General features: G+C 44.6%; 1 protein-coding gene across 1 annotated transcript; it reads left to right on the top strand.

The window, feature by feature from the left end:
- Window positions 1-6,535: 6,535 nt before the first annotated feature.
- On the top strand, window positions 6,536-8,069 carry GADD45G (growth arrest and DNA damage inducible gamma). The gene is made up of 4 exons (XM_054054579.1): window positions 6,536-6,662; window positions 6,756-6,857; window positions 6,944-7,157; window positions 7,536-8,069. Exons 1-4 carry the CDS (start codon window positions 6,610-6,612, stop codon window positions 7,644-7,646), a joined length of 480 nt encoding a protein of 159 aa, XP_053910554.1. The 5' UTR covers window positions 6,536-6,609; the 3' UTR covers window positions 7,647-8,069.
- The last annotated feature ends 6,153 nt before the right edge of the window (window positions 8,070-14,222 follow it).

Genomic DNA, 14,222 nt, shown 5'->3' with positions numbered 1-14,222 from the left:
CATGACTCTTTTCTCACTATAATGTTTGGGCTATTTGGTTAACATGACTTCAAAGAAAAAATCTGAACATTTAGATACCATTATATAGTAGATTAATTAATGTACAATTTAAATTTTCCAGGGATATTAAATTGTAAGGAAGTGTGGACTCCACTGGGGGTAGAGAGGCCTTACAGAAAGATCTGGATAGACCTGAGAGCTGGACATCATTAATACTATGAAATTTAACAAAAGTAAGTGCTGGATTCTCCAAGTGGGATGAGGTAGTCCCCCTCATACATACAAACTGAGGGACAAGAGGCTGGAGAGCAACCCCACAGAAAAAAAAGATCTGAGGGCTGGGTTGGTGGTCAACAGCGTGCCCTGGCAGCCAAAAGGACCAACCGTGTCCTGGACTGCATCAAGCTCAGCATCGCTAACTGGGTGAGGGAGGTGATTGTCCTACTCTGGAAGGCTATAAAGTCTCCCCGGAGTCTACCCTTCTCTAAGCTAAACAAGCACAACTCTCTCAGGCTTGTTTAATACGGGAGATGCTCCAGCCCTGTGATCATCTTTGTGGCCCTCTCTGAACTCACTCTAACAGAATCATGTCCTTCCTGTGCTGAGGACTCCAGAAATGAACAACACAGTACTCACCTGGAGGTGAGTACGAGAGCAGAGTAGAGGTGAGGCATCACCTCCCTTAATCTACTGGTCATACTTCTTTTGATGCAGCCCAGGATACAGTTGGCTTTCTGGGCTGCAAGTGCACATTGCGGGCTCATGTTGAGCTTCTCATCCACCAGTGCCACATATCTTCAACAAGTATGATTCCTATCTCTTGGGGGTGGTGGTGGTGGTATCTTCTTGCTATTCGTGTACTTTAAAAATCCTTTCTTGTTGCCCGGTGCAGCAATAGCCAGTTGCAACTCTAGCTGAATTTTGGCCTTTCAGGCTGTCTCTCTGCAAATGAGAATGACAGCTCTGTAATCTTCCTGCAAAGCCTGACCTTGCCTCTGGAGATTACCCAATCTCTTTTTCCTCCTGAGTTCCAGAAGAAGTTCCCTGTTCAACTAAGCTGGTCCTCTGCCCTGCTTGTTTGACTTGCAACACAATGGGATTGCTTGCTCTTGTACTTTTAAGTGGTGGTTCTCCAAAACTGATCAGCGCTCCTAGATCCCTGACCCCTGAAAAGCAGATTCCCAGGGGACACTGCTAAAGATTCTTGAACAGCTCTAGCCTGGTGCTCAGGAGTGGGAGGCTGGAAGAGCACAAGGGACACGTTGCTGTTGCAGCACCTGAGTGAAATGAAATCATAGTGCAGTCTGAGAAATTATCAGAGTACAATGAAGTACAAGAAAGACACAGACTCATTGGAGAGGACCCAGAGGAGTTCCAAAAAAATGATCAGAAGGATGGAATACCTATGAGAAAAGGCTGGGAGAATTGGAGTTGTTTAGCCTGGAGAAGACTGAAGACATCTTATTCTGGCATTTCAATACTTAAAGGTGGCCTGTAAGAAAGATGGGGACAAGCTTTTTAGCAGAGCCTGTTGGGATAGAACAAGAAGTAATATTTTTAAACTAAAAGAGGGTAGATTTAGACCACCTGTAAGGAAGGTAGTTTTTTTTGTTGTTGTTGAGGGTGATGAAACACTGGAACAGGTTGCTCAGAGAGGTGGTGGATGCACCATCCCTGAAAACTTCCAAGGTCAAGTTGGACAGAGGTCTGTGAGATGTAATCTAATTGAAGACATCCCCACTCATTGCAGGGAGATTGGACTACCTCCCTAGATTAAAGGTCCTTTCCACCCAAACTATTCTATGATTCTATGATTCTAAAACAATCCTTTCTTTCCTTAGAACAGTAGAAGAACATTCATCTACTATTAGAAAGGTGTTTCTCTGTTATTAAATTAACATTTCTGGTTTCCTCCTTTATTTTGAGAGTAGCATCTGTAGGAGGAAAAATACATTAGCAGTCTACAAACTCTTCTGGCTACTTGATGTGATGTGCCTTTCTCTGTACAAAACCTCAAAAACTCAAAATTAATGCAAGAGGTGCTTTTGCCCTTTTTAGCACAAAACCTGAAAAGACGTCACAAAATAAGAGTCTATGCTTACATGCACTATATGCTGTAATAATCACGTCTGTGCAGCCAATTAAGTGTTGCTCATCCAATAGCACTTCAGTTATATTTGTGGGACTACCTGACTGGTTTACTAGGCATGGGGATCAGCAATCAGCAGCATCTGTGTCAAGTTCAGTGGAAGGAAATCATACAAAGTCTATGTGACCTGTTGGTCTCATGCAAACAAAAAACCATCTTGATCATAGCCATAGGATTTGCAGAGGAAGCAGTGACTACGGCTCCACTTCCTAAAATTTCTAGGTTTTATAGAGAGGTTTTTGGTTTGTTTTTTACTTTGTGAGATGCCATATCTGGAGGAGAAAACTTGATAGATGCACAACAGGGCTGCAAAAGGTGAAGAGTGAGTGGAAGGACTGGAATGGGATGAAGAGAAGCTCTGATGGATTTTGAAAGACTTGAAATTGGCGGTACTCCATCTAAACTGAAAGGACTGGTATATCTTGGCAAAAAGGGTCTTTCTGATGAGAAGTCCAGGCATGCAACATGGGCCAGGAAAACACTGAACAGGCTGAGGCAATATAAGAGCTCCACGGTTGGACAGGCTGTTATCAGTGCTTGCATGCCTTTCCTGGTGTGGAACACTTGAACCTCCCCTCACTTAGGCCAAAAGGTGATGTTGGTGTCTGCTACTGTTCAGTTGGAGATACACTAGTATTTTCCTCACAAAATGACATAATCATTTTTATTGCCAGTTATACAGATGTGTAAACTATCTACAGGTTTATCTGCTATGTTCTGCTATGTTATTTGCCTTTGAAATGACTGGATACAGTACTATGTAGGAACAGTTTGCTAGTGGGCTATCATTTTTTGTAGCAGTAATATTTTATATATCCACCAGAGGGCAGAAGTACACCGTAAAAGCAGCATCGCGTTTAGCTGGGGCTGTTTGGTAGTGTGCTATAGTGCCAGTAAAAAAAAAACGTTTGCAGGCGAGCCTTTTTATGCTATAGAGGGCGTGAGTGAGTGGCACCGGTATTATACCTCTGCTGTCAAGTATGAGGGCCATTTCCACTTATTCATGGCAGAGTACTGCTGTCATGTGATATTTTGTCCCCAGCCCATGATCTACAGGGTGGCTTCTAGCAGTCAGCAGCTGTTCCACCATAGGTCTGGTGCTTACCAGTTTTCCATCAAATGCATAGATTAAACTGAGCTGCATTTACAGGATTTAATTTTGTTGTTCACTATGTGGCATATAAGCATATTGAAGACACCTAAGTACACCTAAGTGTGCTCAGGCGTTCTGTCGCAACAGAGGGTGTAACTTCCACTTTCAGACAGAAACATTCAGCCCCCTTACTCTGGTGTTCATGGCCCGGAATGCTGAAAACAAAAAAGGATATCTCATTTATTTTTTTTTTTTCATTTTTTATCTTTTTTTGATCTTTTTTTTTCATTGTTTTTTGTTTTGTTGGTTTCGGTTGTTTTTGGTCCCCCCCCCCATTTTTTTCTTTCATGGATGTATTAAAAAACACGTGAGCAAAAGACCAAGAAAGCAAGGAGTGGAGCCTGACCTCCACTGTAGTTCAGTTTGCTTATTAGGCATAAAAAGTATCATGCCTGTGGAGCTGCCGCCTTCAAAACTAGAACAGGGCCTGGGGCAGGCACACCTTTTCCTTTCTGCATCTCCTTTGCTGCATTGGAGGCTCAGTGTTGATTCTGCAGTTTAAAATAAGCTCTATCAGGTGTCTGGTAATGCGTTGTGGCCTTCAGTACCATCTGTGCTAGGAGACCCAGGAATAATGGGGCAAACTGAAAAGTGCAATGACAAGAAGCCCTGACCCCAGGGTGCTGCATCATTAAGCCAAAATTGGAAGCTTGTATATGAAAGCATTGATGTGTTAATATGGTTCCATACATTATTTAGGCACTTTTATATGTTGCACTTCTACATTTGCACTGTAATCCACTACTAGTTACTTTGGCCTAATGATTTTGATCCATTTTAAGAAACTTTCATTTCCACTGTAATGGGAAACTCGTCCAAGTCATAGTTTAAATAAGCATCTTTCAAAGCTCTGAGTCAGTCCTGGAGTTTCCATCTGTTTCATCATGCACTAAAACTGTAACACACCAGAAATAGATCCTTCAATACTTCTAAGAGATGTACCATTTAGTGGGTTTAATACAATTTAATGAAAAAACCTGAAGCTGCTATGTACCACGCAAGCTATTATTCTGCATTCCTTCCCATTTACACATTTAGAGAAAAAATAGGGGCAGACGAATGAAAGATTTTTATCTTCTGATAAAGAACGCTACACTCTACTTACACTATGCTTATTCCAACAAGTGGAGACAACTGCCATTTCATGAATATGGACTGGGAAACAATTTTCTGAAAACTTCATACATTTTTTAAAGAAAACAAACTAAGAATTTATGCCCTGCTTAAGCAGATTCAGTGTGCCAGGTCACTGGCGTTGATTCATGAGGCAAGAACGTCTGTGCATGTTAGTAGGGTGAAAAAGATCATTAGGCTTGAGAATTGTTGCTTACAATGAAGAGCAGTTTTCCCAGTCCTGAGAGGCTCTGTAGATATCACTGGAGAAATGTTCTCAGTGAGGCTGGATGTATCTGGCAGACTGCTGTTTTCATGAGTTTAAAATGGAAGCTTACTAAGAGATTACTGGATGGTCCAGTGCTGTCATCTTAGTGATGCCCAGGACACTAGAAAGAACTGGAAGCAGAAACACAGCAAGCCACTGGAGTGGCTCAGTTTGAGAGGTGCTTCTGTAATTATAGTGCTCAAAGAGGCTGAAACAGCTGTGCAGACAGCGTTACACCGTACACAGAGTCACAGATGAGCCGGGCTTGCTGTGGGACTCCCAGTGAAGTATGGAATGGACAGGCCCGGGGTATGGTTTTAAAGACATTTGTAAAGCGGACGATGTGACCGGAGGTGAGGGACCAGAGAGAGTGAGAGGTTGCAGAGCTCTCTCTCAGCAACCTGCTGCACGGTCTGGCGCAGGTTTGCAATAGACATAGGTCTACCTCAAGGTGGCTCTCCACAACCTCTGCGAAATGACTTGGTGCTGGTCAGAAGCGTTTCCTCAGTGGACGAGTACTAACCGGCAGCCTAAGCTGAGATGTAGATGTAAAAGACTCGGAAAGTGGATTGTCCGTTAACACCGTACTCATTCCCAGTGGGAAAAGTTCTTTTACTGTTGCTTGGTTTGCTAACAAGGAGGTTCAGCTCAGAGTTCAGCAATCAGACGCGTTTCACACTGAATTAATTTTGAAGGACACACTTGATTTCATGCTGCTATCCAAACTACATTTACTTTTAACAAAGCTCAACCAAACAAATCCTATTTGCTGGAAAAGAAATTTAAAATTATAGGATCATAGGACATAATCATAGCCCAGAAGGGGCCTCAGGAAGGGCTTGCAGCAGGGTCATCAGGGAGCTCAGATCAAGTCTGTCAGGGCTTTGTCCTATTGGACAGGGCTTGCACCCCTGCAAGGATGGAGCCTGCACAGCCTCCCTGGGCAGCGTGCTGCACTGCTTGGCTGTCCTCAGAGGGAAAAACACTTCCACAGAATAGCTAGAAAATCATAAAATAGTTTGGGTTGGAATAGACTTTAGAGATCATCTAGTCCCAACACCCCCACATCCTTTCCTTACATCCCACCTGAGCACCTTGGTTCATCTTATGCCAGTTGCCTCTCATCCCTGCAGTAGGCATCGTGGTGAAGATCCCAGCCCTGTCTTCTTGATGTGACAGACCCACAGCTTTTTGGGGGCTGCTGTTTGGTGTCCCCTGAAGCGTGCCTTCCCTAGGCTGAACCAGCCCCTGTCCCTCAGCCTGCAGAGCAGGAAAGTGCTGCAGCCCTGGCCTCCTCCATGCCCTCATTCGAACTTAGTCCAGTTTGTTGACATTTCCTTTGCTGAGGGTGCCCAAACCGGACAAACTACATAGCAGTGCCGAGCAGAGAGGAATTACCACCTCCCTCGGCCACGCTTTGGTTCATACAGCCCAGGACACAGCGAGACTCTCTTGAAACCAGGGTTAGCGCTGCCCATGCCCACCTCCCTACCCATCCCAGCCTCAGGACCCACAGGGTTGCCCCACAGCCCGGCTGACTGCACGGGCTGCCCCTTCCCGGGAGCAAGACTTTGCTGAAATCATATCGATAGAAGCTTTTGTTATGGGCAGCATTTGCATTTTCAGCCCCGCTGCCTCCCACCGCGCCTGGGACCGCGCCCCCCTCGCTCCCGCCGCGCGGGGGCAGCGCGGCGCGTGCTCCCCCCCCCGCCGTGGCCGCGGGGCACGAGCCGCCCGCTCCCCTTCCCCCGCCGGCGCGCGCCGATTACCATCATAAAGCCCCCCGCGCGCTCTCCCTCCCCCCACCCTCCCGCGCCGGCCAATGGGGAGGCGGGAGGCGCCGGGCGCGTGCGCTATAAAAGGAGCGGCCGCGGCGGCGGTGCTGCAGGGTGCTTGGGCAGCGCTGGGTAGCGGTGGTGCGCCGCTATGACTCTCGAGGAGACCCACGGGCAGGAGTCTGTGCCGGCGGGGCATGACTGGTACGTACATGCGGGCTGGGGGTGGCGGGGAGGCGGGCGGCGAAGGGGAAGAAGCATCGCAACGCTGACTCTGTGCCTTCTCCCCGCGCGCAGGGTGCAGGGCGCGGGCAAAGCGCTGCAGGAGCTACTGGTGTCGGCGCAGCGCCGCGGCTGCCTCACCGCCGGCGTCTACGAGTCGGCTAAGCTGATGAACGTGTAAGTACGGGCTGAGGGGCTGTGGGGAGCTGTGAGGCTGCGGGGCCGCCGTCGGGCTCACCGCGCCGCTCGCTCCCCTCTCGCAGCGATCCCGACAACGTGGCTTTCTGCGTGCTGGCCGCGGACGAGGAGGACGAGGGGGACATCGCCCTACAGATCCACTTCACCCTGATCCAAGCCTTCTGCTGCGAGAACGACATCGACATCGTGCGGGTGACCGACGTGTCGAAGCTGGCTGTTATCGTGGGGACCAGCGAGGAGTCCGGGGAGCCGCGGGATCTCCACTGCATCCTCATCACGGTGGGTGTCCCTCGGGGTGCTGCCCTCCAAGGCTGTGTTTGCCGTACCAACCTCTGAACGGGACTGTTAAAGCCTTTCTGGGGCAGCTTCGCTTCCTGCTGGTAGTCGGATCCCCTTCTGGGCAAAGAAAGGGGCCTCGGTGCACGTTGTAGGGAAAGTCAGCTGAGGGGGAGTAGTATTAATAGGCTACACTTCTGGTAACTGTGGATTTCCTCTGTTGTCCGCAAGGGTAACATCCCTGCTTCCTGCTTTGTCTGTGTCAGAGCAGAAAACATTTGAAAATGCTTTGCTTCCTAAACTAATGCTTCTGTAAATACTGTGATGACCTCAGCTGCTGGGCAGCGCTCATATGGTGTGCAACTTTTTTTTTTCTGGCAGAACCCGAATGAAGATGGTTGGAAGGACCCAGCTCTAGAAAAGCTGAACTTGTTTTGTGAAGAGAGACGAAGTGTCAATGACTGGGTGCCGACTATCACCCTGCCTGAGTGATGGTGACCCCAGTGCACTGGGGTGGATGAAACCTTTGTTGCATTCCCGATGTGGCGTGGGTTCACTGAAGTGTGCAACAAGCTGCTGATTCCATGGATTAGCCTGGTCAAGAGACTGGATTAAAGTCACTCAGACTGGCATGCAGTGGGCTCTTACGGAGGAGAAAGAAGAACAGCTCGCCTTGCTGGTGAGCCTCTGCAGGCTGCAACCATGGAGAGGTTGATATACCATGGAACTGAAAGAAATATTGCAGGTTTCCTGGTCAAGTGGAGCTGTTTCAGAAGGCACAGAGAAAGTTGGAAAGCGGGCCAAAACTTTTCAGGAGGACTGGACAGAGTACTGTAACTAGGAACTGTTGGTACTGTCTACAGAACACAGAAGAAAATAACAATATTTGATGGACTGCTAGGGACTGGTCACTAAAAAAAAGCGGACGGTCTTCAACAGGGCTCTTGGGTCGCTCTGCAGAACTGGTTTAATAACCAATTTTTACTGAAATATTTGCTGCTATTGAAGTTTCATAATAAATTTTTGACAAGTAATATCTGGGAGTGTCTTGCTTACTGGGTGGGGAAGCATGCCACTGAAATACCACCGTTTTGCTCACGTGTTGTAGTCAAAGGTGTATTCCACAGTAACAGAGCTATTGCTCAAATACTTTCTCTCCTGGGCCAGCTGAATGAAGAGCTGTGCTGTCCAAGTTGATAATTCAACCTTTCACCCTCTTGCAACAGCTGCTTATCGCAACAGCTTGCAAGACTAAGGAGCTGCATGCTTAATGAGCTCACTTATTGTAATCAGTGGTCTTTGTAGTCTACTGAAGGAACACAATGCATATTAGAAACATGGATATGTGGAATACAGACCTCCAGTAAATTGCATCGTTAGTTCTTAAATATGACTTAGTAAGAGTAATTCAGAGCTATGCTGTTCCTACTTGACAGAAGCAGCTTAAACATGATAGGGGGCCTGCAAAACTCCTTGCATGTCAGATGCATCTAACATTTGCTTTGATTAGAATGACAGTGTTAAATCTAAAACTAGCTAATAGTGAATAAACATCACATCTGCCACAAGCTGCTCTCTGATTGCCATATGCTGTAACAATAGAAGCTGTCACTCCAGAAGCCAATTTTGCAAAACCTAATTGCATGACAGCACCAAATGAAGTCCAAAGCAATTTAGGGATCTTGTGGTCTTTTTTAGAGATCCTGTCATGGAAAGTTAATACGGGTGGGCTGATTTGGCCCTCTGTTAAAAGGCAAAATACCACCCCATTTCTGTGCACAATTGATGAGTGTGCTCCAGGACTTGACAGTAAATGGCATAGTAATGATCCCTTCTCTAGAGAGCAAGAAAGCAAAACTACTCACTTCCTCTATAGACACTGAAAGTACTCAGTTGTCACAATTACATTTCCTCTAGGCTGGCTTGCAGTGATTGACAGTAGCACTTGCTGAAAAGTGGTCGTTTCTACATCGGATATCTCGAACAGTTGTGGTTTCTGGTTAGCCGATGCTCTCAGTGTCATTGTTTCTGATAAGGGAAGTTCAAATCGAGCTCCAGTGTTCCTGGAATATGCTGCCTTGTACGTTTTGTTACCATGTCATGAGGTAGGCAGCAATAAGAGTTCTGGCTAAAGCAAAGACTATATTCTTGTCAGATCTCTGCAAGTGTTTCTTCTTGCATTTAAGACACAGGAGTTTCTGCGCAGCCTGTTTTTCTACTTAACCTGCACTAATCAACTGGTGTCTGCTGTAGGACTTTGAGAAAAGTCACGTGGAGGAGCTAAGAGAATAAACAGCTTTGACAGCTGTGATAACAGAAACTGCCTTTAAGGCAATTGCTTTGATACATAGAAGATATCATGTTTGTATGCCTCCTTGTATTTTTTATATTTTCCCATAGCAAATGCAGGTTTCTTAATTTTCAGTGGTTTTACAGCTGAGAAACATATTTTTGTCCTTTGCTTGGGGCCTAATGAGTACTCAGAGCCAAGAACAGATTAAAGTGAACTGTCCTGGAATCAACTTTTATGTGAGATGTAAGCAGTACTTTACAGCCTTGAGTGGTGTAAACAAAAGAAGATCGAAGGAGGTTCTCAAGCACGTATACCACTATTTGTACAGTTACATATACAATTCAAGTATGGCTGAGAAGTGCAGCCAATTTGTTGGCTGAGACAGTAGGCATAGGTAGTTGTACCTAGTAGGAAGTTTAACCTTCCAGCTTTTATGGAAGAAATAAGCAAGTATTATGTAGCAAACAATTACATTTACAAGGTAGAACAAAAATACCACTGTGAGAATGTTGGCCCTAGTCCCTTAGAAGATGGGAGGCTGACCCTTACCTCTGCAGGAGTGTTGTGAAGCTGTGAGTTGTGCTTCATGGGAGGTACACAATTTCTTGTGTTAGTGACTCGTACAATTCTCTGGAAATCCCTTCTGGCTTGATGCAGATATGCTGAGAGGCAATTGCTGTTAAACTGAGTTATCCTGCAAATGTTATTAATAAAGCATTGCAAATAAAGGCAGCTGTAACTAGCAAGTTATGCGCTGCTGCAAATATTTGTAACGATCAACAGTACTTAATGTAGCAAAAATTCGGCTGCTGGTATCTACTGATACAAGTTGAGGTCATCTTTATGCGCTTAGATACATAACTGTGCAAGAAGCAACTACACAGTTGTTGAAGGTAGACAGCAGACTTAGGTATTACTGGCTGTGGGGGGAACAGCTGGTTGGGAGATGCTGGTCGGCTCATCAGATGTCCAGGGTGTTTTGTCAGGTATCTGGGGAAGCTGGAAAGAGGGAACAATAACCTTTTGTGTCTCAGAGCAGCATGCCCTGTGTACCTCGCTTTCCCAGGAAACACAAGTGCCCAGGGCAGGGGCACTATGGCTTTGCAGGGCTGGCAAGGATTCCTGGGGGGTCTGCCACAGGGCTACATCCAAGCTGAGCTGCTCTGTCTTCACAGGTTGGCTTGCACCACATCAGGAGACTCTGAAGGAGGAGATGGATCAACAGTTATTGGTAGCAAAAATGGTTCTCCGGGACATCAACCAGGATGTGAACCAGCCTAGTGACAAAGCAGGAGCTTTGTGATATGGAGTCACAAAGTGGAGAGGCTTCTGGCTCTGCTCCTGGAGGTCTACTTTCCATTGAGCCCTTCACTTTTGTGCCACTAGGTAATGAAAACCATGTATTTAAATATTATAACCATAGACATTTGTGTTGTGCTGTCTGTACTTCTAAGGACATTTCTTTTAATGAAGCAATGTATGAAGTTTAATTTAAAATTTATTTGAGCAATGGGTTTACGTTTCGCTGCCTGAGTATCTATTTCACCATCTCACATTGCTGACTGATAGGAATTTCCTCTCCTATGTTGTTTCCTTCTCTTAATGCTGTTTTATTCCTGTTACACTTCTGTGTATCACTTTCGTTTCTTCTCTCTCTTGTAGTTATCGATGGTGATGTTCTCTTTAGACGTCTGATTCTTTTAGAATGTGCCACATTGATTTAACTGCCTTATTGTCTTGTCCTGACATACATATGCATACTGGCACACAGGACACAGTTGTTCTAAACTGTGCTTTCTCTTTGCTATCTGTTGAGTAGGAAATACAAAAAGGAAGATAATAATAAAGATAATAATTAGAAAGAGGCAGGCAAACTGCTGCACAAAACAGTGTTTGCGTAAAATCTGGGTATGCTAGATTACCTGCTCAAAGACTGTTTATAGCACAGGATGCTCAGGGAAGGAGTACTGGCACGTCCATTTTGCAGACTTAGAGTTCTGCAAACTGGTGTTTTACTCACAGATGAAGGTTGTTTGGATTAATGTATGTTCTGCAAGGAGACAAGCTGCAAAAATGCTCGTACTAGAAACATGCCATAGCACCGCTGTCTGATACATAAGGAATACCTGGCTCATATCAACTAATCTGTTACTTCCGTCTCTCAGATCCCCTGTCATCAGGAGGAAAGAGCAGTTTGTACCCAGGTTAAACCATGGCAAGAATACAAACAGTGTGTTATGAGTGGAAGCAAACATCATCACATGTAAGCAAAAGTGATGTGTGGAAAAGGCTGTGAGAATATTGTATTCCTTGCAGGGACACATATTGTGGACAGCTATGTTCACGACTATGCATCAACAGGACCTCATTTGTTGTAAAGCAGCAGTGGCAGAAATGGAGCTTGGTGGAACAATAGAGCTATACAGACAGTACATATGCCACACCAGAGCTTTCTACAAGTTTTTCATAAAAACTGCTTCTCATTCCTTATCTATTTCTTCATGGTAGGCATGATTTTCTCACTTTATAAAGTTTGAACATGCAATGACAGGATATTGGAAAAGCTGAGTTAATACTTCGTGTGTAATTATTTCATACTGAATGAGAGAATACTGTTATTTATTGTCCTTCAGTAAGATATCCTTATACACAACATTCCAAAGACTAGAGTGTATATGAAGCATTAATTCGAATATATTGGTAAGTTTAAAAGTATAATCAGATCCCAGACATAACTGTAGTGGCTATAAAATTTCCTCTGATCTCCCACCACACTGGCATGTAAATATTTTGCTGTGCTTACTTTCTGATTTTTATATGTGGAAAGAATACAAAATTATTCTTTTCTGTGTGCCTAAGCTGTAAAGCTGACTTTGCTTTGAAATCATGACTTTGAAAATTTAGTATGAGTGCACATTGCTGATTCAAAACTAGTTTGTGCAACTGTTTTTTTTATTTGTTAGAGAGATAGTTATAGAGATATAACAAGAGGTTTACTGACTGATTTTAATATTTTCTGTGTGCTACAACTCATGAGAAAAGTCACCATTTTTTTTTGAGAAGAGCTGCTATAACTCCCTGTGGAAAGTCCCATCTGCTACCACGCCTTGCAGAATAGTGATACAATGCAACAAAGAACACCCAAGATGAATATCAGTATCAGAAACATTTTTTACTGTCCTGCCACATCATGAAGTGAAGAATTTTCAGAGTGGTGAATCTAAGGTTTGCTTCCCACTCCTCTTTTCTGTGGCACTTCAGGTATAGCAGCCTAGTCTTCACATTGTACTGAAGCCAGTGTTAAGCAATGTGGTAAGGCTCAAAATTTCAAATTTGGCTTCCAGAAACAAGGCATCTCATTTAGACATCTACTAGGTACATTCGGAAACCTATATGCTCAGCTGAGAGCTGGGAGTCAAAACTCTCCAACCAATCAGCTTATTTATCTTTATAGCCACAAACTTACATACCAGACTTCAGGCTTTACTCTTCTGCTTAAGAATATGTGGCATATGGCACAGCTGCATAAGTGTTTTAGTTTGGTTTGGCTACATGGCTGAAATGAACCTATGGATCTTTACCTGCTAACTTGCTTTAGTTCATGTGGCAGAACAGAGTTTGAGTGTGCAAACAGGATTTCTCTTAGAAAAAACCAAGCCAGATAACATATTCTAAGGGACCAGCTGATACTTTCCAGCTGCTGTTGGGCATTCAGTTCATGAGACCACACTTGAGGTACATACAGCACAATTACTTGCTGATTAAAAATAGCTAGGCAAGTCTTGGCAATAAGAGAAATACGTTGGCCTATTTTTCACAATAGAAGAGATTTTTGTGTAGTACACATACCAATTTGTTTGAAGCAATTGCATGCTTTTGAATTAACAGGGTTAAAAATCTGCTTTGGCAGCAGCTTGCTGAACTTAATTGTTTCTGAAGCAAGAACGATGAATGGAACTGTTTCTGGAAGTGGTTGCCAAAGATTATTTTTTTTATTTTGTAATAGACCAGCACTGCCCAACTGGCAGTTTTAGGGTAGCTTTGCCCAGCCCATTGCGTTTGTGCCTGAGGAGCAGGTGGCTACATGGTGATCCTGCCCCACTGCGGTGCCACCCCATAGCACACCTGAGGCACTGTGTGAGTCTCGGGCTGGCCAAAGCAGGGGCTGCCCCCAGTGTGGAGCCTCACCTCTTCAGTTGCCAATCATTATGCAGCCATACCTTCTTCGTAGGTACAATGGTATGCAGTACTTGTAGATGATTTCCAGGTGACATAAGGATGACTAGAACTGTACCCCAAGAGAAAACATTAGATCAAGATCTGAATCACTGGATTAAATTATTATAATGTCACAAAGCATTTTTTAAATACAGATAAGCACAAAGTGATGTGTCTCCTTCCACGGTAGAAGATGATAGCTACTGAATGGGAGACTATGAGATCTTGCACCAGTGCCAATATCTATTGCTGTTGTACTATGTTTCTGTGCTCTAAGTTCGCCTATGCTAAAACAAAACTCCATACTCTGGGCTGGTTTTCTACATGCAAGGGTTAATGCATCAAAAAATTTCATACCGTCTTTATAGGTGGTGTCATGCTGTTGAAGGCATGTTTATGGCAAGTAGGCAATGGAGTGCAAGCTAGTTGGATGCAGATAAAAATAGGATGATAGTAAAGCACCTGTGTCTGTTGCGTTCTTCACTAGTACAGGTGTTGTCTGTCTCATGCACTGCTCTGTTTCTGTAGTGCTATGAAGTCCTTCAAACAAACTGCTG

This window comes from Cuculus canorus, chromosome Z, assembly GCF_017976375.1.
Source record: "Cuculus canorus isolate bCucCan1 chromosome Z, bCucCan1.pri, whole genome shotgun sequence".
Taxonomy (NCBI): domain Eukaryota; kingdom Metazoa; phylum Chordata; class Aves; order Cuculiformes; family Cuculidae; genus Cuculus; species Cuculus canorus.
This window is presented reverse-complemented; position numbering and strand designations above follow the sequence as displayed.

What these genes read in the sequence shown, in the direction of transcription:
- GADD45G (XM_054054579.1), top strand. Translation starts at nt 6,610, where the DNA reads ATGACTCTCGAGGAGACCCACGGGCAGGAGTCTGTGCCGGCGGGGCAT. An exon ending in GTGCCGGCGGGGCATGACTG is followed by an intron (nt 6,663 to 6,755) that starts GTACGTACATGC and finishes CCCCGCGCGCAG; the next exon opens with GGTGCAGGGCGCGGGCAAAG. An exon ending in TCGGCTAAGCTGATGAACGT is followed by an intron (nt 6,858 to 6,943) that starts GTAAGTACGGGC and finishes CCCCTCTCGCAG; the next exon opens with CGATCCCGACAACGTGGCTT.